Source organism: Marmota flaviventris, chromosome 5 (genome assembly GCF_047511675.1).
Source record: "Marmota flaviventris isolate mMarFla1 chromosome 5, mMarFla1.hap1, whole genome shotgun sequence".
NCBI classification, from domain to species: domain Eukaryota; kingdom Metazoa; phylum Chordata; class Mammalia; order Rodentia; family Sciuridae; genus Marmota; species Marmota flaviventris.
The window spans coordinates 37,306,151-37,329,951 of NC_092502.1; the positions used below are offsets into that span (position 1 = coordinate 37,306,151).

The window sequence follows — 23,801 nt, forward strand, 5'->3', positions numbered from 1 at the left end:
TATTCAAAGTGCAATGGGAAGGTCTTGGGTAGTTTAGGCAAGGGACCAACTGCCTTTCTCCTTGGAAACATTACTATGACTTTATTTATTTATTTTCTCAAATGTTCTTCAGATATCTAAAGAATTCGGGGGCTGGAAAGGGAGTGTGGGAATTCCAGGCATGAACCATTGCACAAACAGCAGACAAGGGCAGACAGGCCTTGGAAGAATGCCAACTGAGCTGTCGGGAGTGTAGAGTCCATGGGGGAAAACAGCTGAAGTGGAGTGTGGAGAAGCCAGCCGGGGGCCCCCTTGGAGAGGGCCCTGTGTGCCACACTGAGGGCTCTGGCTTGCTTCCAGAGGCACTGGGGAGCCATTGAGGGTTTTAGGCAGAGGAAGGAGTAAGTCAGAGGAAGGAGTGGTGACCTTAGGGAAGAGTGGTTTTGGGAGGAGGGGAACAGGATACAAGGCAGGAAGTCACTGGGGAGTCCCTACCACCTGTCTCATCTGACAGCTGAGGTAGGAGGAGTCGGGGGAGGAGGCAGAGAGGATTGGAGGCTGCCTCCAGTCCTGTCTTTGTTGCTCTTTTTGCCCTGTCAGCTCTCTCCTTGGCAGAAACGTAACGGCGTCCCTATTAAGGATCTGAGCGTTTCACTGGGAATTTTGCTAATTATTCCCAAGGATCCCTGAGCCTCGGTGGGCCCTGCAGGGTGCTGGCCAGGGCTGGCTGCTTCAGTCCTTGCTTCTAAGCTGTATCGGAGCATCAATCAAGACTCTGGGGACTGTGGTACTTTTACATCTTCCTGAAAAGTAGGTGAAGCCCTGGACTGCGGGTGGGGGCACAGGTGGTGGCATCAGGGCGGTGGAAGACAAGCGTCTCATTCACATACGCGTGAACCCTGCATTTCAGCCACTTATCTTTATATATCCAAATATGAGGATTGGGAGGCCAGATTATAGCAAAACCCTGAGCCCCTATTTGTGCCTTCATCTCCAGGCCACTGTGCCCCATGGGGGTCTCACCCACAGGGAGGGCATGCTGCACCCAGGCAAGGGCTCCTGAGCAGGATTCCAGTGGGTCCCACCTATCCAGGTTGAAGGGAGAGGGATCAGCAGCCACCAAGAGGTCTCACTCAGATAGCAAGACTGCATAGGGCCCTGCTCAGAGCCCTGTCTGAGCTGTGAACCCCTGTAGATAGACAGAGGCTTCCTGGGGTGAAGAGAAGGAGAGATGCACAGTCAGAGGCCAGAGGCTGAGGGAGTCCTTGCAGGCAGGTCTTGGCTGTGAGCCTCCCGGGGGCCTGGCTGCCTCCTCCCTGGCTGTCCCTGGGAACACTGCCAGGCATGCCCAGTGGATTTCCGAGTTGTCCAAGGTTTCTGGAGGCCAGCATCGAGGACTCCCAGCCCAGCAGAGGGAGTCTCCCCAGTCCTGGGGGCCCACACTTAGCAGCCTGACACTCTGGGTTTCTGGCCACCTCATCTCCTATCCCCAGCATCAAGTGGGCTTGGAAGTAGCCCTGACGCCGCCCCTGAGTCTCCTGGAGCTTGGTGCTGAGCAGTAGGATCTCTGGGGTGGCTGGTCACCTCCTGATCCAAATCAGGAAGCAGGCTCAGACCAGCCTAATATCCAGGGACACAAGGCCACCTCCTGGGGATGAGAGCAGGACCAGGGGAGCTGGAGAATCCTGTGCCCTGATGGGCAGGGAACCCAAGGACACTGGCCCTAAATCTTCTCCCTTCTTCTGGGAACAGGCAGCCTGTCCCTCCCAGAACCTCAGGTTCCCCATTGCCCAGCTCCATGATCATGATGATGTTCATGAGGGTTTTGAAGGAAAGTGAACCAGAGGTCATATTGTTGTGGAATCTTTCCAGGTGGGAGTCAGGGGTCACCTAAGAATGTGGCATGTGTTGAGAGCTAAAAGAGAGAATAAGTTAGCACAGTAAAACAGGGGTGGTAATTCTACCCCACCCCCTCTCCAGTTTCCTGTCCACTAGGCTGTCTGACCACAGATTCAGAATATTACTTAGGGGGCTGAGTGACCTTCAGATCTATTCCAGACTAGGCCTCCACTTGGCTTCCCCTGAGAAGGATGTTCTCTCTCTCTCTCTCTCTCTCTCTCTCCCTCCCCCCCAACTCCATACAGAACAAAGATGGACTGTCTCTATTTTCCAGCAAAAGAGACAGGGCTAGGCAGGACTCAGGGTGTCCCAGGGCTGTGTGGGATTTGGTCACATGCCCCCTATTCTAATCCACACCACTCTTCATAACTGTCCCTTCTCTCTACTCATCCCTGTATCTGAATCCTACACTCCCACACCTTCCCCTCAGTCTACTTTCCATTAAGAATCCAGAGTAATCTTTGTAAAATGTGATGTTATTATCTTTCCTTCCAAGCTCCATAGTCTCTGGTTGCTCACTGAGTAGATTTGGAATCCTCCTGACCCCTATGGTCTGGCCTTAGTGCCCCCCTCCCACCTTTTATTTCCACCTGCCCCTGTCCCATCTTTTCTGTGCCTAGAACCTGCCTCATTGCTTCCGACCCCAGGATGTTTGCACATGCTGTTCCTGCCAGGATGACCACCCCTGTTTTACTGTGCTAACTTGTTCTCTCTTTTAGCTCTCGTGACCTGCCACATTCTTAGGTGACCCCTGACACCCACCTGGAAAGACTCCACTATTGTGGAATCTTCAAAACCCTCTAGTTCACCTTTCCTTCAAAACCCTCATGAACATCATCATGATCATGGAGCTGGTCAAGTTGCTTCTGAGGGCCAGTTCCACACTAGTTCTGCTGAATCCTGAGAGCTAATACATGGTGAGGCCAACAGCTCTCTGCAGGGTCCCTGCCTGGGGCCATGGGGAAGGAGAGGGCATGCCTGAAATGCCTGGGTGATTCCAAGCCCAGGGTATGGTCAACTCAGTTTGAAAAGTCCCAATGAGGACCTGATTCTCTTAGGTCATCTCTGCCTAGGGGCTTGATATGCTTGGTAGGGTCAATGCCTACCCACCGAGGCTCAAACATGGGGAAAAATGTAGCTTTGAATTCTAATGTCTGACGTTACCCTCAACCCTAGCACCCCATGCTAGGATAGAAAATTCCTGGTCCATGAAAAGTAGCTCAGGCCCTTAATATTTAAAAGTTTTTAGAGGGATGAGCACAGTAGTGCACCCAGTGACTAGGGAGGCTGAGGAGGATTGCAAATTTGAGGCCAGCCTCAACAACTTAGTGAGACCCTGCCTCAAAATAAAAATAAAAAGGGGTGGGGATGTACTTCAGTGGCAAAGCACCCCTGGGTTCGATCCCTAGTACCACAAAGTTAAAAGAAAAAAAACCCAAAAACCTGTGGAAGAACGTCATAAAGTCAAAGTTAAGCCCTGTATCAGTCAGCGTTCCATTTGCTGTGACAAAACTACCTGAGATAATCAACTTATAAGGAGGAAAGATTTACTTTGGCTCCTAGTTTCGGAGATTTCAGTCCATGGCCTCTTGGCCCCCATTGCTTTGGGCAGAACGTCATCGTGGGAGCTTATGGAACACAGCAGCTCACCTCATGGCAGCTGGGAAGCAGTGAGAGAGAGAGAGAGACAGACAGTCAGACACAGACACAGACAGACACAGACAAACAGACACAGGAAGGAGCTGGAGTCTCAATATGCCCTTCAAGATTACGCCTCCAGTGACTTGACTTTGTCCCCCCAGGCCTCACTTCCTTAAGGTCCCATCACCTCCCAAGGACACCAGAGGCTGGCGACAAGCCTTTAGCGTGTGGTTCTCTGGAGACATTTAAGATCTAAAGCATAGCAGGCTCTGGCTCAGGGCTTGCCTTCGTGTGCTTAGGCCCGTATAACAAATACCACAGACCGCTTAAATGACAGGTGTTTATGTCTTACAGTTCTGGAGACTGGGGATTCCAAGATCAAGGTTGCCAGCCTGGGGAAGACCCTTTTCTTGGTTTGCTGCTGGCCAGTGTCTGCTGTGTCCTTATGTGGAGGGGATCGGGGAGCAGAGAAGAAGCAAGCTCTCTGTGTCTCTTCCCACAGGGCATTAATCCCATAATGAGGACTCTAACTCTGATTACCTCACAGATACCTCCCAATCTATCACATTGGGGATAAGAACTTAAACATATGAGTGGGTTGGGGCCCTTGTCCCCTGACCCTGGGTGGGAGTGTGTGCATGGCTTGGCTTGCCCCAGCATGCTCTTGCCTCACAGTGGCCCTGGAGACTAAGGACCTGCCCTTGGGGTGAAGGGGTTGGTCCTCTGCAGCTGCCATACCAGCGGGTCTGCCTCCCTCCCCTGTAGACTAGCACTACCTGGGTCCTCTCTGAAACGTGGCGGTGGAGGCCCCCAGCACCAGGTAGGCAGAAAGCCACCCCCCGCTGTATCCTGCCCAGGCATTCCTGGGGAACAGGGGACCCCACGCATCTGCTACACACAGCTGGGAGCTGGGTCACCCTCTCCTTCTTGCTCATGACTGAAACATGTCCAGCCTCCATCTGGGCTCTCGGAAGCCACCTCCTATTGATACATACCTGTCCCCTCTCAGAAACCGAACAGCAGCTGGGCTCCAAAGCTCTCTGTTTTCCCTTCCTTCTTGACTTCTTGACAGGCTGTTTTCTATTCTCCCTGCCCCACTCCCAACTTGAGGCGGGACCGTGAGGGCTGGAGTGGAAGGAATGAAGGGAAGCCCAGTCACTTTCTCTCTTCCCCTCTCCTGTCCCTTCCAGCTGCCGTGAGATGTCCCTGGCCTTGGTGGTTCCTGCACTATGAATGCTCTGAGTCCAGTTGGCCAGGCTTTGCTCATCATAGATAAAGCAATACTTTGGAAATTTAGAAAAACTCCTTTCTCTTTTAAGAAAAACTGTCTTTTAAGGCTAAAACTAGACTTTTTTTTAGATTTTTTTAATCTAGTTAGAACCTCAAAATTGAGCAAAGTCATCTGTGGTTTTAGGGGGTGTGCACCCTGCCCTCCGGCCCTCCTGCCCTCCTGGGGGAACTGCAGGGCAATATGGTTTACCAGCAGTGAAAAATACAGTTTCAGTTTTCGCAAATATCATTCCATTGTATGTGGGTGAAAATTGAATCCTCACCACAACTTGGTGAGATGAAGACTGTTATTCTGGTTTCCCAGAGGAGGCCAGCAGGCGATGTGTGAGCAGGCAAGGCCTACCAGGGCACGTGGAGGTCCTCCCCCGGACTCCACCTCGTCAGCTGCATGTGATGAGGCAGGCCCTTGGGCATCTGGTAGGTGTCCCTCAGGGCCCAGCATCCCTCCTGCCCAGGGGGCAGGCACAGGGAACTCAGGTCAAGTCGCTGAGTCCTAGTGACTTATCTGACCTGCACTCCCACAGGTCTGATCAGTTGCCCCTTCCCTACAGGAAAGGAAGGTAAAGAGGGGGAGGAACCAAGTTATAACCAGAAGTAGACAGTCTACGCCAGGAAGTTCCTCAGAGGGGCTGGTGTTGGGCTGGATGGTGGCATCAGCTGGGGCCCAGCCAGCTTGTTAACTCTGCACTCCAATTGGGGCCATTTTTATCCACAGCAACTCTGACAGCAGCCACTGGGCTTCTTGTCTCATAGGCCTGGTGTGCCTCCCCATCCCATCCATCATAATTTGATTTTCCTTGTTAACTCTCAGATTTCCTGAGGTATCTTCCTGTTGTTTATAGATAGGAATTACAGTCGCTCAGACAGGCATCCTAAAACTTTGGGTGCAGAGCATGCTCAGCTTCGGCCTGAGGTGGCCCTGGATTTGGGAGGTGCATCCGTGATGACACTAGTGGATTTATTATTCTCTTAACAAGTATTTCTTGAGTATCTGCCCTGTGTTATCCTGTCCTGGGGCCCGGGCACATGAGGAGGGAAAAATATGGATTTGGAACAGCTGTAGTCTACTGATAGAGGGTTCAGGAAGTAATGGGCCACCAGTGCTCCATGTGAAGCAGGTCGGAGCTGGGTAGGCCCTCCCAGGAGGAAGTAACTCCTGGATTAGCCTTAGGAGGAATAGGGTTTAGTCCGCCAATGAAGGAAGTCACAGTGAGGGGGCTGTTCCAGCCAGGATCCTGAGTGCGTGCCCTAGGAAGGTGGGGACGGTGTTAGTGGGAAGGAAGTCTCTAGCACCCAGGGCCCAGGGCTAACCTGACCTGTGTTTCGGAAAGGTCATACTGGTGCATTGTGGAGCGTGGGAACTCATTTCCTTTTTTGTGCCATGTACCCTTTTTACATCTGGAGAAGCCCATGGGCACCTGCTCAGAATGATATTCTTAAATGCAAAAATATAAAATACGTAAGAGTAGTGATAGAGTGTCTGTTAGCATGCCCAAGGCCCTGGGTTTGATCCTCGGACTGCTCCCTCCCAACCAGAGAAAGAGAGAGAGGAGAGAATGAAATAGTGCTGAAGTGAGTGAGCACGCCTCTCAAAACAAGGAAAGCACATTTATGATATTGTAACAACTACATTTATCAACTCATTAACAAGCTAGATCTGGTGGTAAGTCTCAAATGATCCCCATTTCCAAGTACAGTCATCCTTCAGTCCCTGCAGGGATGGTTCTGGACCCTCTTGGATGCTCAGGTCCTTTATATAAAATGGCACAGTGCTTGTGCAGAATCTCCCCCCATCCTCCCATATACTTTAAACCCTCTCTAGATGACTTGATAATGCCTGACATGAGGTAAATGCCAAAGGATCTATACCCGTTGAGCAACTTTTTTTCCCAGATATTTTTGATCCTCGGTTGGGTGAATGCATGTATGTGGAACCTGTGGACACGGAATGCAGTGCTGACCGTAGCAAGGTGCATAGGTAACATGGCATCAGCAGCAGTGACAACTGTGGAGTGGTTTCTGTGGTGGACACTCCAGGTACTGCTCGTGCTGCTGGTGTTTGTTGCCTATTTTCATTCTTAAAGGAAAAGCTGGGTCTCGGTTGGAGGCTATGTCAAATATGGAAGTCAGTCTCCTGGTCCAAGTTCAAGCTCCAGGTGAAAAACCCCAGGGATAGCTGGTAGGGGTCTCTTAGAAGACAGCTATCAGAATCCAGGCTGGTGGTGCTGACTATAAGGATGGGGTGGGAGGAGGCAGGAAGTGGAGGGATAAATCAGACTGGATGGCAATGTCTGTGCAAAGTACAGAAAGAAGAATGAATGGGGCAGGGTACCCTGGGTTCTCACCTGGGGGCTGATTGACCTAAGATGCCATTTGCAAAAACCAGAGCTGGTCTTTGGGCACGGGGTTCCTGCTGATGCCTCCCTGGTTGTCTTTCAGGTCAACGAAATCTATCATGACGAGTCCTTGGGGGCCCACATCAATGTTGTCCTGGTACGGATTATTCTGCTGAGCTATGGGAAGGTGAGTGACTACTGTGAACCGGGTCCTGCCTACCAGGCACAGTCTCTGCTCTCTTGGAGTGAATGGGGCTGGAGAGTGAGGCATGGCCCTCCTTTGAGAGTGTTTTCTCAAACTGCCCTGTCTCTCCCAGACACCCTGTGGTTCTATAAGTAACGAGAAATTTGTGAGCCATTTCATCCCTGATTCCTTGACTCCGGGTTTTAAAATGTAGATTTTGTTATCATTCAGCAATGGTGAGGCCAACAGATCAGGAGACTCCTCCTCCCATTGAAAAGATAGTTGTTACAGACCTTAAGAGGTAGATGCACGCTAAACCCTGGTTGGCCACCTTGGAAAGCACCAGGTGGGCCACAGGGCAGAGGGAGTCGAGGAAAAACTGGCAAGGGCTTCTGTTCTGGTCTCTGCAGGAAAGACCAAGGCAGGTAGAGTAAGCAGGCTTAAGAGTGGCCAGTTTGAAGAATTATAGAAGATTCTGGAACATAAGAGCTGTACCAAGTTGTCTGATACCTGACCCTGGGGTGCTCAGGACAGGTGGATGGTAACCCTGAGTGTACAGTCTGATAAAGGAGGTGGTCAGAGATATGGGCTCTGGATCAGTTGGTTTTCACATGAAAGATGCCTCTAGGAATTGGCAGTCCTGGAAGGAACAGTCCCTTCAGGGTTAGCAGTGCCTCAGATGTCAAAGTATCAGAAATCCTGGTTCTTACACCTCCTACTTTTGACTCCTGACTGTGTCTAAAATCTGTGCTGTCCTCTCCTTATGCCTTGTATCTTATGCTGAGCCCTCTTGACCTACCTACCTCCTCTTGTTATTGAACTTGGAAGCCTCTTTCCTGGCAGCATGCATGGGTCCCTGAGGGACAGTGACCTGAAACAGAAAGTCAAGAGAATGCTATGCAGAGAAGACGATGAGGAAGGGGAGTACCCTGTGGCTCAGCCAATGTGGAATGCACTTTGCATGTGTTAACAAGTAAGGAGGTGCACACTATGTCAGTCCCCATTTATAGATAAGGACACTGGGGCTTAGTGCGAGTCAGCTGCACACCCAGGTGAGTGGCAAGGGCCATCCAGCTCTTCAGACACTCAGGTAGCCAAATTCTAGAGTTTGTGGTCTGATTCAGTGTGTGGAAAAGTCACTTGTAATATTAGATCAAGTGCACTAGGCTTGGAATATAAAAAGGGTTAACACTTCTGCTCAAAGACAGAGAACTTCAACCCCCCAAAATAAAACGAAACTTCACACAACTTACATGGCACATAGGGCAATGAAGGGCTCGTGGGGCAGACTGTATCCCAGAAAAAGTCAACCTCAAGCCTACTCTTCTTTCATCCTCAAACTTTTGTCACTTTTTTAAAAAAGTAAATTATTTATTTATTCTAATTTGTTATACATGATGGCAGAATGCAATTTATTTCATATTATACATATAGAGCACAATTTTTCAAGTCACTGATTGTACACAGAGTATTTTCACACCATTCGTGTCTTCATACATGTACTTAGGGAATGGTGTCCAACTCATTCCACCATCATTAAAATTTGTCACTTTAAAGGATCTGAAGGCAGCCACAGGAAGGATACTAGTTATGGATCCATATGCACTCCAAGAGAACATAAAATATTCCAAAGCAGATCTTTATAACAAAGAAGACATTGTTGGAAACCTAACTGTGGGAGTGCTTAATGCCCATCAGGTTCTTTAACAGATGACTTGTTAAAAGGCAGAGCAATATTGTGAATAAAGCAAAATTAGCAGTTAGTTCATCTTTTCCCGTGCCCTACAGAAAGATATGTCTTCCTTTTGAGGAATCCTAGAATATTTAAAAATCACAGAAGTATTTTAGGTCATAAAGAAAATTGTAGAAGTGATTTTTCTACAGCAAAACTGTTTAGGTTTGACTAAATGCTTCTGACGTGGGGAGATTAGGGGACAATTTATAAACCTAAACAATATAATCCAGTTGGAAATTTTTTTTTAAACTTACTAGAAGGGAGAATTTTAGAACTGCAGTTGCTTGCAATTTAGAAAACTAAAACAAAAACAAAAACAAGACTACTACATATCAAAAGGGAGGTGTCTAAAACTGTATTCAGAGGCAAATTCATAGGTGTTTTCTAAGGTCACACATGAGAGAATGAAAACAAGTTAGCCCTGCATTTAACTCAAATTAGAACAAATTTCAACAACAACAAAACCAAAAATCTTAGGAAAACAAAAATAAGAAAATAGTTCAGAAAAATGCAGAAATCAACAAATTAGAAGATAGAAATAAGAGAGTCAATCAAGGAGAGAATTTGGGCAAAAATTAACCTCTGGCATATTTAATCTAGATTTAAAAAAAGAAGAGAAGAGATGCAAACTAAAAGATCAGAAGGGACATGTGCACAGTCGGCCTCCCATATCTGTGGGTTTGTCATCCACAGATTCAACCAACCCTCCAATCAAAAATATTTTTTAAAAGTTGGATCCAGGGGCTGGGGATGTGGCTCAAGTGGTAGCATGCTTGCCTGGCATGCGCGCAGCGCTGGTTTCGATCCTCAGCACCACATACAAATAAAGATGTTGTGCCTGCCGAAAACTAAAAAATAAATATAAAAAAAAATTCTCTCTCTCTCTCTCTCTCTCTCTCTCTCTCTCTCTCTCCCTCTCTCTCTCTCTTAAAAAAAAGTTGGATCCATACTGAACATGTCAGACATTTTGTCCTTGTCATTATCCCCCAGATCAATACAATATAACAACTTTTTACATGGCAGTTGCATTGTATTAGATATTATAAGTAATCTAGAAATGATTTAAAGTGCACAGGTGTGTGGGTTATATGCAAATACTCTACCATTTTATATAAGGAACTTGAGCATTTGTGGATTTTGGTGTCCTTGGGGATCCTGAAACCAATCTCTGTGCATACCAGGGGAAACTGGTAACCTGGGATGACCGTAACCCACAAAATACTTCATCTGGAAGAAGAGAGAGCACTCAGGGCCGTCAGCCTCACTAGGAGGCTGTTGGAAGATTCTCATGTCCAGCCATACAGACATCTTTGGACTCTCCCTTGGAGTCTCACCCTACCTCCAGTGGAATCAGCATGCTCTCTCTTTTCTACTCTCCCCACTTATCTCCCTCTCCAGACTGGGTCCATTCCAGCTCTTCTGTTCCTAGCTGGTGTCTTAGGAATTTTCAGGTCTTTGGCATGAGGGAAGGGCATATTTAAATCTCCATTCAGAAGCTTCTGGAGAAAGGAAAACAGGTCTTTACTTGGCCTTGACATGCGACTTTTGACAGCTGTGGATATAGGAGCAATATTGGGTACCAAAAAATGAATTGGGCGAATTTCAGAATTTGTATTTACACGGTATTGTATTACCTTACTGAATAATTGCTTGCAGATGAATAGGACTGCTCTCAAAAAGAGATGATCTGACCCTCTCTAGATAAGCAATTGTAAGATAATTTTGAAAATAGCGAAGGACTTGAATTTTCTCCAAGGTCATGACACTTGTGCTTGTGCATCCTGGGGAAGGAAGGGGAGAAAAGCCGTCCTGTGGATTGGGCTTGGTCTCAAGTGGTAGCTTATATTCCCACTTGATTGCTCCCATATTGGTTAAAAGGAAAGACTTGGAAATTATGTAGGGTTTATTCCTCACTGGATTCCAGGATCTCTGTGTCAGGGACTTGGAAATCCAGGGAAAACTGAGGATTTCCTGGGGGGGAGATGTGAGTATTTCAAATTTGACTCTAGAAAATATAGAACACACCCTAAATACCACAACCATGAAGGGAACTTAAATTCTTTACCATTTGAGAAGTTATCTTAAAGTCATCCCTATATAGAGTCAGCTCATTTCTTTTTGCCAACGCAGTCTTATTTAATGCAAGAAATTATTCAGTGAGGATAATACAATACCATATAAACATACAAATCGACTGGGTTCAACTTTTTTGGTAATCAATGTGACCCAAGCACCCAAAAGCTGCCATTGGTAGTATGCCCACATCAACCGCACACCTGTCTCACTTCTAAAAATAGATACAAAACCCCTAAGGCATTAAGAGTTTAATTGAATGATGCACAAGGAGAGAATTCCACCATGATGAAATAGGGCTTATTCTATGAATGTGGAGTTGTTTAATATCAGGAACTCTATTTATGTAATTTGTTGCATCAATATGCTAATGACAAAATTTCATGTATGCTTTTTGGAGGGTTTCTATGTGTAATATGCTGTTCTAGGAGTAATCGTGAGCAGTCCCTGTCCTCGAGGGACTGCTTCCAGAGGGAGATGTAGATAAGGAAACAACTGCAACAGAGGAGCTCGGGACTCCGCGGAGGAAATCTGGGGCAGGCCATCCTTATTCACAAGGTCAGGGAAAGCAACCAGAAGAAGTGACATGTTAGCCGAGGACTAATGATGGATTCCTGTGTGAAAGGGGAAAGACCCAGTATAGGGATGTTGTGAGTTCCAAGGCTGGAAGGGGAGAGAGAGCAGCACATGCTGCAGGAACAGAGAGCAGCAGAGTTTGGAGGGACGGATGCAATGATGGGAACAGCAGGTGCTGACACTGACGAAGTCAGGAGCAGAATACAAGGGTCCTGCACTCCTGCCATGGAGTTTGGCTTTCCCATGAGGGAAACTTTAAACAGAGCGACATGATCTCATCTTTGTTTATAAAAAGACCCTTGGACTTCTTGTAAGTGTCACTGCCAGGTGGGAGCAGTGACATAGGAGTTGCCACTGCCATCAAAGGGGAAGTTGATAGCACTGTGATGTGCCCCTCTTGCCAGAGGCCAAATCAACAGGGCTGCCTGATTTTGGGTTTGAACCTCTAAAACTGTGAGCTAAATAAACATTTTCTGTTTATAAAGTTAGTTTCCTCAGGTATTTTGTTATAGTGATGCAAAGCTGACTAATATGCATGCTCAACATGGAGGACACAAGAGGAAAAGCTGGAATGGGGAGAAACTCGAGAACACAAGAGGATAAACTGATGAGTTCAGTTGAGAAGTGCCATGTTGGAGGTGCCTGGTGCCATCCCAATGAAGCTGGCCAGGAAGAGGTTGGCACATGGGTCTGGATCCCTTAGGGAAATTTGGACCCTGGAGATACGAGATGGGAGCTCTTTGCACAGAGGAGCTTGCTGAGTGATGGGACAGCTGAGAAGAGACCCTAGGGACTCCCCCAAGATGACAGAGACAGATTGGCAGATCAAGGAGGTGACTGGAAGCTGAGAGGGTGTGTTGTTTTTAAAAATTTGAGAAAACTAGTGACAGATGGTAGCATGACAATCAAACTTTTATTTAAAGGTGGAAAGAGAAGCACATTTGGTTAAAAGTGTTCTGCACAGCTGACTCTTTGGATGTGAATAGATGTTTACCCAGGAAAATAGAAGGTTGAATGATGCTTGCAAAACAAAGGAAAACAGGTATTCCCAACACCAACATCTCCCAGAGGCTTTGCTGTGGGAATGTGCATGGTGAATCTCCAAGAGATGGATTGGCACATGTCATTTCTCAAACCTGTGCTCAGTGGGACCCTTTTCCTCAGGTAATCAACATTCTTCAGAACTTGCTTTGGGAAACTGTGCCTTGGTGGCAGTGGCAGTACCATTGGAAATATCGACTTGTTACTGTGGTTCTGGAAATGCTAGACAGTTTTATATGACATGAAACAAATGATTGGAAAGAGCAGACAAAATTATAATTGCTGGTTGCTGTTAATGATGTGCCAAGAAAGCCCAAAGGAATCCATTGTAAAACTTGTAGAGTTAATAAGAGTTTAGTGATCTGGCCAGATACAGTCACGCATCACTTCAGGATGGACACATTCTGAGAAATGTGTTGCTAGGTGATTTTTGTTGTTGTGCAAACATCATAGTCCACTGACACAACTCAGATGACCATGACATCACTAAGGCGATACAATCTCACGGGACCACCATCATATACATGATCCATCATTGTGGTGCATGACTCTATTAGATAATTATGCAAAAACCAATAACTTCTATGTGAACCAACAACCCCCTGCTAATAGGGATAATAGGAAGAGAAAAGTTCTCTGAACCATAGTAACCAGACATGCAAAAATACCCGGAATGGGGCCAGCAAGACAGATAAAGGACCTATAGAAAGAATACTGCACATTGTTTATAATAGGAAAAAAGTGAAAATAAATAAAGAGACACATGTTGCTCTTCTGGGAAGACTGGATATAGTAGAAAGGTTGATTTCTCTCAGATGAATAATTGGAAATTTGATGAGGTTGATTTTTCTCAGATGAATAATTGGAAATTTGATGAAATGTTTCTGAGGTTCATTTAGAAACATGATAGTCAAGAATGACTGAGAAAGCCTTGAAAGCCAAGCAAATGGAAAGAGACTTACTTCAAACATCTTGTAAAGGGAAAATAATTAAAATAATACTGTATTTGCATAAACATGAACAGACAGAGCTGTTGAATAAAGTAGATAGCTGAAGATATCCCTCCCATACATAACTTGTGATAAATAAGAGTGGAATGGTTATTAAGCATGAAATGTTATTAATAGTAAAATTAATAATGTATGGTAAAATAAGCCAATAACTTTCAACTATTTAAGTTGCATGAATCAAGAAGAAAATACTGATTGTCAAACGCTGTCTAAGCATAAACTCAGTAGAAGGAAATGTAAAGGGAAGGACAAATGTGCTTGAAGAGTTAAAATAGAAGACTTTTGTCAAAAACACAATTCAAAGGCAAACAAATTCAGAAAAACTCCAAAATGACAGAGATATCCTAATATACGAAGAGCTCATAAATCACAGGAAAACAAAATTGGCAAAAGAGGTAAGCAGTTAGTTAATAGAAGAAAAATACAAATGTCTAGAAAAGAAACTCCAATAGAAAATATCTAACTTTACTATTAATCATAGAAATAAGAGAATGTGCCATTTTGAAAGCACCAGTTGCTCTTAAGAATACAATTGTGGGGGGGTGTTCTGCTTGTTTGGATGAATAAATGGGCACTTTTCTGGGAGAAGTATATAAATATGTAGACATTTCTAGAGCGAAAGGTGACAACATTTATCATTGCCTTCAGAAAGATTCTTGAGGTTCGTACCCAGTCACTCGTTTGTATTATTCTCTCCCAAAACAGTATCATAGCTGTGCACCACGTTTTCAGAACAAGACACCTGTCAGGGCCTTATTTCTAAATGTAAATGACAAGAGTCAACCTATTGTTCAATAGTAGAGGTCTAGTTACATAAATCTATATAGAAGAATATTAGGCTGCCAATAAACCACATTTTAAAAACAGGTTTAATGACAAATAATGCTAATATAAAGTTAAGTTTGTTGTATGCTTGTTGATTTTTTTTTGAAAAGTGGGATATGATTTTGCAGAGTGATCTCAATTTTGCATACCTCCTATACAGAAGACAGTGGATGGCATGCACCAACTGCCGGTAGTATATATTGCTAGGCAGTAGGCTAATGGATTTTTATTTTCTTCTTTGTACTTTACTGAATTTTAATTATTTTGATAAGCATCTATTATAAGCAAAAGAGTGCATTTTAAACACATTATAACTAGTTTACATTTTAGGGGCTGGGGTTGTGGCTCAATGGTAGAACGCTTGCCTTGAATGTGTGAGGCACTGGGTTTGATTCTGAGCACCACATAAAAGTAAAAAATAAAGGTCCATCAACAACTAAAATAAATAAATAAATGAAAATTTTAAAAGACTAGTTTACATTTTTTAAAAGAATCATTCAAACATCATAGGATTCATAATACTGTTTAACTGAACTCCAGAACCCTGGATAAGGACATACCACAGGGTTCTATCATCTCAGCATTTTATTCCTGATCTGAATGAAGCCATAAAATGGAATTTATGCTTTCATTGGCATCTCACCTCTGTGATGGGTTAGGGATGAGCGAGGAGGCTTCTTTCTTCTTCCTTATTAGCAGTATTCCAGGATGGGGACCAGGATGGGGAACTCACCTTTGTGCCCCCTTTTGGTGAGTCATCTTGGCCAGAGTGAGAATATAGGCTATTACAGGTACTTGACCTTACCTAGATCATCTAGGCTAATAGGTACCTCCCTTATGTCCAGGGCTAGTCTGGCCCTAGCCCTTCAGGAGCAAAAGGTTTCTGCTTTGCCTGGACCATGGGAGAATCCTCTTCCCAGGTTGACAGAATCAGTGTATTAGTCTGCTTTTCATTACTACAATAAAATACCTTAGGTAGGCTACTTTATAAAGAAAAGTAGTTAGCTCCCAATTTTAGAATCTGACAGACTAAGATTAGGTGAGGCCTCTCGTGAGGCTCTAACAATGAATGGCATCATGGTAGAAATCACATTTCAAAACATGCTTAATGACAAATGATTATAGTATGAAGTTTGTTGTTTGTTTATTTATTATTTTTTTTGAAAATCAGGATATGCATTTATAATGTGACCTCAGTCATCAGGACAGATCTGCAAAAGAAAAAGATCACACGGTAAAGAGGTGCTCAACCAGAGCAAGGAAGAGGACAAGGAAAAGACTTGCCCCTTTTATGACATCCCTCTCATGGGAACTAACTCAGGGGTCTCATGAGAATCACCTTGATCCCTTTCAAGCCTGGAACCTTCATTAACCTGAGAACCTCCCACTAGACCCCGGATTCTTAAAGGGCCCACCACCTCAGCATACCACACTGTGGACCAAGCAAAGCTCACCCCATGGTCTGTCCACTTTTTTCTGTCCCACCTTACCCAGTAAGGCCATAGTGGAAGTTCTTGGGAGAAAGTTGATAACATTTGGGTCCTCTGTGTCCAAGGGTTTCTAGAAACCACCATTTGGTCAGCTGGGAGTCCACTCCCAAAACATTATAGAATCAACTTGCTGCTCTATCCTCCTTTGGAGAGTTTCTGGATTGTGAGAGGAAAAGTGACTTTCAATATTCTTAAGGTAGACACTGTAGAAGTGCAGGCAGGGAAATAGAATTCAGAGGACATTGCAGTAGTGAGCCGCATCTGAGAAGGTTGGTGCAGAGGGACTGGGGCAAAGATGGAGACCTGCTGGGATGGGTACAGAGGGCACAGAGGTGGCAACAACCATTCCAGCCCAGAGTATTAGGAGCCACAGATAGGGGAGTGTTTGTCAGCTTTCGGTCACTGTGACAAAATGCCTCAGATAAACAATTTAAAAAGAGGAAAGGTTTATTTTGGCTCATGCTTTCAGAGATCTCAATCCATGGTTGTTTGGCCCCTTTCCTTTGGGGCCTGTGGTGAAGCAGAACATGAGGGCAGAATTGCAGAGCAAAGGAAACCTGTTCACCTCATGGTGGTCAGGAAGCAAAGAGAGGGAGGAAGACAGGAGCATCACAATATCCTCTTGAAGGGTATACCCCCAAATCACCTAACTTCCTTCCACTAGGCCCCACCCCTCAAGGGCTCCACCACTTTCCAATAGCATCACAAGCTGGCAACTCATGGGCTTTGCGGGGACATTCAAGATCTAAATCATAGCAGAGGCATCATCCCTGGCTCTTGGCACTGGTTCACTTAGGCAAATGCTGTTCTAAGCCACAGGGTTTGGGAGCAGTGTCTGGGAAAGGAGGGACAATCCACTCACCCGGGGCCATCAACCTGATGTGGGAAAGGGCAATCTGTGGAGAGCACCTGCCATGACTCAGGGTGAACAGCCAAGATTCAGTGCACCCCTGCCCATCTCTCATCTATTACAGACCAAGACATTTATCTGTAAAATACATTTTAAATGAATTATTTAGAAAAGACTAATGTGTAAAAATCCCAAGATATTAAAAAAAAAAAAAATTCCAGCCCTGGTTTTTATGATTAAATTCCATAAATTTCATAATAAACTCACTCCATGAAATTGCTTTTAGATGTTTCTAATTTCTGTGTTTATCTCATGTGGACAGTGTCTGTGTCCACTGGCCGAAGACTCCCCTTTGCACACTGCGGGGGGTGGGGGGGTGTGAGGCCCTGGGTCCTGTCCCTGAGGAGCAGGAGGAGAAGGATCCTGGGAGCCCCATTCAGCCAACCCAGAAGCCCTGGTCTCCTGAGCGTCTGCTCCCCCTGTTGGACCCTGGGGACGTAGTTCAGGAGCTCCGCGTCAGGTCAGCAGAGCAATAAGGAAGATTCAGGCCAGAGAAGAAGATAAGATGAAGTGGGGCAGACCGTGGCTGGTGACAAGGCGGATGGTCCCCTGGTCCCCTAGCCAAGATCTGCTGGGGGTGCAGCTCAGCATCCACACACATGGAGGGAAAGGGCTTTGCTTGTTCAGTAGAGAAAAGGCCAAGCCAGAGCTGCTAGATGGGACCCTGGGGATGGAGTTTGGCTCATAGTGAAGATAAATTCTGATGAGGTGCTCAGCGAGGGACCTCAGGTTTCCAGTGGAGGGATGGATGAGCCCGTCTCTGAAAGGATTTAAGCAAGATGAAACCCACGTGGTGGTAGTCAGAAGGGCCTGAGTGGTGCCCACCATGGTCGGGGTCGACTTAGCAGGGGTGGGGAAAACTGTAAGGTCATGACCCAGGCTTGGGCGGTCAGTGGCCCAGGTAATTAGAACCTGCTATTCCTTCCTAATCGCAACGGAAATAGACCAGCTCCCCAGCCTTCCTCTCCCTTCCCTCACCTGTCCCCAGGTCCCACCAGGCTCCGGCAGGGACAAAATTGGTAGCACTTATGTGAGTGACATGTTGTTTGTCTTCCCGCTTATGAGAAGCCTCTGAGTTACCTCAAGTTTTTCTTAAAACAACATTTTTCTCCATTTCTTAAAAAAAAAAAAGCAGAAGAAAAGAGATTATCTTATTTTATACAATATGCCATCAGCCAGGGAAGCAGAGCATCGGCAACACTAGAGGGTTGCATAGCAACTGGCTTTTCAATTGATTTTTTGAGAAGGTACCAAAGCTACTCAACTGTTCTCATTTTAAATATTTCCTAGGATGATGAAAATCAAAGCAAATGGAAATCAGAGACTTGGGGACAATCAGAAAGACATAAGGTGGCTTGTTATGAAAGGCAAGGTCAAGACAAAGTATGGAATGCTTGTTGGAATTTTTCAGCATTCAAGGTGAAGGGTCCAAAAAATTCTGCCGTTGAGGTCTTCTTTCAAGAGAAGAGAGGTGCTGTGGGAAAAGGGGTCGGTATGCCATTTGGTTCTTTGCAGGACATCACCTGATCGCAGAGTAGGAGATGAGGAGCTTCCCAGCCATGAGTGGGAAGGCCAGAGAGAGAGGAAATGCAGACAGCTCTGAGACAGGAACCCTGGAGGGCTACGTGTTCTACAGGGCCCACCCGAGGGACAACACTGGTATCCCAAGTATCTGGGTCCCCAAACCCCAACCGGATGGGGAGAAAGCATGACAGTCTTTGACCCATATCCTGACCCAGATGGCCCTGGGTCCAGAGAAGGGTGAGGAGGCTCTGGGGCCAGATACCACCCTTGGGAGGTGTCTCAATCTGAAATATCTTAGACAGGCTAATTTATAAACAGAAATTATTATTCGCAGTTCTGGAGGCTGGGGAGGTCAGGATCAAGGTGCCAGCAGATTGGTGTCTATGAGCCTGGGATCATAGACCGTGACTTCCAGCTATGTCCTCACTTTGCCAAAGGGACAGACAAGCTCTCACAGGCCATTTATAAAAGCACTTATCCTATTCATGAAGGATGGGTGCTCATGACCTAATGACCTCACAAAGGCCCTCTCTGCTTTCTTTTTTTTTGTACCAGGGGTTGAACCCAGGGGTGCTTAACCACTGAGCCACATCTCCAGCCCTTTTTATATTTTATTTAGAGACAGGGTCTCACTGAATTGCTTAGCCTTACTAAGTTGCTGAGGCTGGTTTTGAATTTGTGATCCTCCTGCCTCAGCCTCCCAAGCCTCTGGGATTACAGGCTTGCACCACCTCGCCTAGTAAAGTCCCTCTTCTTAATACTATTGCATTGGAAGTTAGGCTTCCACATAAGAATTTTGAGGGGATATAAATATCCAGACCAAAGCAAGAGGTCTGCTCCCACTGGCTCTCTTTGGCCTGCCAAGGCTCCTCCCTGAGAAGGTGTATGCTGAGAACCCTGTTCTGGTCGCTTGGCTTTCTCTGGAAATAGCTCCTCGGCTTCTGGGAGGAGAGCTGGAAATCAAATCTTTGATGATGTAGGCATGTCAGCATATGAGCCAGGGGCACGCCTTCTTGCCCTCATTCTTCTTGAAGTTCCAAGAGGCCTGGCATGTTGCATTTTGAGCTCTTACACCACCTTGCAATCCAGAGCTGGTGGCAGAAGACCCCCAGCCCCAGGGGAACCCACACTGGTCAGCAGGCAGAACGTGGTTAGGACACATGTTCATGGAACAGGGACTGTGTCTTAGGGATATTTGTGGGACCTTCAGCAAGTTATTTAACATTAGAGAGACTCAGTTTCTCCACTAAGAGAAAGTCTGTAGAAGCCCAGTACATAAAAGCTAGGACAAGAATAAAAGGGTATTCACGTAGACTGCTGTTGGTAGTGCCTCCTTGGGGTCTGAAGCCCTTTTCCATGGAGTTTAGTGGTTTCCCTTATCTGCAGTCTCACCTTCCACGGTTTCAGTTATCTAGAGTCAACAGTGGTCCCAAAATATTAATATTTCTTTTGATTCTTGAGAGAGAGCGAACCAGCATATTCACCTATTTTATGACAAACTTATGGTGGCACACACCTGTAATCCCAGAGACTCAGGAGGCTGAGGCAGGAAGATCAAAAGTTTGAGGCCAGCTCCAGCAACTTCGTGAGACTCTATACAAGTCTCAAAAATAAAAAAGCCAGTGATGCTGCTCAGCATCCTACAATGCACAACTGCCGCTCTCCACAGGAACTCATCTGGCCCTACAAGTCAGCAGTGCCGAGGTTGGGAAATGTGCTCTGTATGCCTGAACCTGGCCACATGCCTGTGCCTTTTCCTGCTGTCCTATTTTGTGCTGGTTTGGGAGGGATTGGTCTCTTGAGATGGCTTTGGCACAGCTGAAGGCAGATCCCCTTGGGGCATGAACCACTGGAGGTGCAGGCCAGCTCCCTTGGGGACTGGTCCATCTTGATCATTGTCACCATAGTAGATGAGGACAAGGAGCACTTGTGGGCACCAACGGTGTGCCCCTCCCGTGGATGTGCTCCGGGATCCATGCTGCACTTGTGCCCATTTGCATCTGAGGTCCCAGAGTAGTGAGGGGATTTGTCCAAGAACACAGAGCAGATGAAAGGTTTGGACCAGGGCCCTCACGCAGCCCATGTGAGCCCCACCAGTCCCCTGCCCATGACCTGGGATTGGCCTGTGGTCCCACATAGTGGCACCAACTGACAGAGCTGTTCTGTTGTAGGGTACAGTTCCAGGGGACACTGGCTGCTCATCTGTCTCCTTGAGTGAAGGAGGGAAGAACATAAATAATTCAGATCATTCCAGAGCAAACAATGGAGGTGTCAGAAAGCAATGATTGGAACAGAACTTTTTGCTAAGATCTTAATTGGTTTATTTAGGGTGAGACCCCACAGGCTGTCTCTGGGACCCAGAAGCCTCCAGTGCTGGTGGCAACTTGCAGCCCATCTCTGGAATCTGAGTGGAGGGCCAGCCCGCCTAGGCCAGGTCCCTGCCATTCTTGCAGCAGCAGCGCCACCTGGTGTCCACCTGAGGGCTCCGCCCTTCCTTTGCCTTCTGTTTCCTGTAGGGATGGGAATGACTGAGGGAATAGAACTCCCTCTGGACCTCTGCCTAACTTCCACATCCACCTCTATCTCTTTCTAGCTGTGGGATCTGGGGTGAGTTATTTCACTGGTCTGAGATGCAGTTTCTCATCTGGAAAGTAGGATAGTAACAGTGCATATACCTTGGGGCAGTTGTGAAGTTTAAATGAGGTGATAGGTGCAAAGCCTAACAAAGAATGGCATTTATTGAAGGCCTGCAATGTGCTTGCTGGCTGTTGCTGTTATTATTGGGGTCAGCTCCTGCTGGGTCAGCACTTTCTAGTCACTTCCCCAGGACCAGCCCCTTCTCTGGAGGCTTGTGTACTTCCTGCAGGTGCCAGGGTCCTACAACTGACTTTCTTACACCAACCTGGCTCTTGAGCGTGCATGTGTTCATTCATTCATTCGTTCTCTCTGGGATAATGTGAGTGCCAGCAAACAGAGATGCTGTTGGGCTTGTTCACTGCTGCACCCTGAGCAGAGGCTGGGATTGCTTAATATTTGTGGAATGAAGGAAGGAAAGAAGGAGTGGGTGTTACTGAACACAAGTGGAAGCCAGGCCTGGGACACAGCCTCAGGTCCAGTGTCCACCCTGCCCTTAAGGAGCTTATAATTCAGCAGACGAGACCAGCAGGGTGATAGGCACATTAACACCGCGTGCCAGTATAGCCAGGTGCATCAAGGAAATGGGACCCAGGCAGGCAGCTCAGAGCAGGGCCACCGAGGCCAGGGAAGGGAGTGTGTGTGGACCTTGGAGCTGAACATGGTCCACTTGCCCACTCAGTTCCCACAGGCCCCCTCTCCTAAGCTTCTGACTGTTCTCCAAGGGCCCAGTGGGGTCAACCAGGCCCCTGCAAGTTGGGTCTGAGGTTCTGGGACCAGCAGTGTTCCCTTGTCTTTGTCTTGTTAAGGCTCCTGCCAGCCCTGGGGAAAGTTCAACAAAGCGACTCTCCTAATCTCAAGGTGAGGAGTCATCTGTCCTTTTAAGGCCCTCGGATCTGCCCTCTGTACACCAATATCAGATCACTGGACCCTTTGGGCAGGTCCTCAGATTTCCTCCAGTCCAGGCCAAGAGAACCAGACAGGTCTGTGGCTGAAGGCCCTGGGGGCCAAGGAAAGTACCTCCTCCTGCATCTGGGTAGCTTTTAAAACCAGCTTAGCAAGGAGAATCTTGATGTGGAGGTAGGTCTGTGCTCACAGTGGCCAAGGGAGATTCCTGCCCACACCAGGAGGGCCAGCCTCAGCCCTGCACCATAAGACACACAAGCAGTAGATCCAGACAGGGACCCTAGTCTGCAATAACAGATACCATATTCAAACATATATTGGGCATTGGAGCTATGGGAGCACTGGCTGAGCTCACCCTGGGGGACAACCACTCATCTTAAGTGAGCCTCTTGGGAGGTCTTTGGTTTCTATTCTTTGATCCAGAACTGATCCGTGGGTGAGGGAGGTATCAGATCACTTAGTACTACTTCTGTATCCTGGCTGGGTGGGCCCGAAGACTTTATCCCATAGTCCCACACTGCAAGCTTCTTGGACATGGCTCATCTGTGATCCCTTTGTTGGGCTTTCTGGGAGCTGTTCTTATTGCGAACAATCTGGTCTCTGAGGCTCAGAGGCCTTCATTCCTTTGGAGATGGACCCTGCAGCTACTACTCAGCTCTAGGATATGGAAATGTTCTACCCTCTGTTAAACAGCACTGGTCACCACCCTACTCCTGTAGCTCCCTCTAGAACAGGACTGCTGGTCTGTGGAGTCCATGGCAGACTCTGCTGTCATCCCCTTGCAGAGCCCGGAGCCTCATGGCCCCAGGGACTCACTCCTGGTTCCTGCTCCAGCACAGCTGAGAACAGGTGGAGTTGTATAAAAAGACTTTCCTAGAGAAACCAATGCAGAGGCAAGAAGGTGGCCAGGAGTTAGTGCCTTCAGAGCTAAGAGGAAAGCAGATGACCAAGGCAAACTGGGTGGAAGAATCATTGCCAGGGGACACAGGCAACTCTCTTGGCCTCTCTGGTGCCTTTTTCACTTCCAGAGAAGATTCAGATAAAATAAATTCAATAGTCTTCCCTTATCCATAGTTTTCCTTTCCACTGTTTCAATTATCCATGGTCAAATAACAGTTTGAAAATATTAAATGGAAAATTCTAGAAATAATTCATAAATTTTAAATTGCATGCTGTTCTCAGGAACATGTGAATTCTTCACCATCCCACTCTGTCCTGCCTGGAATTTGAATCATTGCCTTGTCTAGTGTTTCCACACTGTGTAAGCTACCTGCTCGTTAGTCACTTAGTAACTGTCTCAGTTATTGGATTGACTGTCACAGTTTTGTAGTGCTTGTGTGTAATTAACCATTATTATACTTAACAACGGCCCCAGGGACAGGGGTAGTGTTGCTGTCAATTCAGATATACCAGAGAGCAGTACTTTCATGAGGGAAAATGGAAAAGTTCATCATAGGTGTATATGTACAGGAGAAAATGTAGATTATGTATTATCTATCTGTGATTTCAGGTATCCACTGGGGGGTCTTAAAACATTCTTCCATGGGTAACAGAGGGACTACTGTATATGTGTATCCTTTGGATTTTATACATGGCAAGGGCACAGAATGACAGGTCTGGGGTGAGCTAGAGAGCAGGAAACCATCTGGGGGCCCGGAGTAGGTCAGGTCTCAGTGGGTGCACCCATTGGAGCTGAGGGACTTGTGGCAACCTGCCAGGGGTCAGAACAGTCTCCCACATTCTGGAAA

General features: G+C 46.6%; 1 protein-coding gene across 2 annotated transcripts in view; it reads left to right on the forward strand.

The window, feature by feature from the left end:
* The window catches only part of Adamts2 (ADAM metallopeptidase with thrombospondin type 1 motif 2), a 252,735-nt gene that overhangs the window by 164,748 nt on the left and 64,186 nt on the right, over positions 1–23,801 (forward strand). For both annotated transcript variants that reach the window (XM_027953340.2, XM_071612157.1), the window contains exon 5: positions 7,249–7,332. In XM_027953340.2, the coding sequence (XP_027809141.2) occupies positions 7,249–7,332 (84 nt within the window). The remainder of the gene's footprint in view (positions 1–7,248; positions 7,333–23,801) is intronic.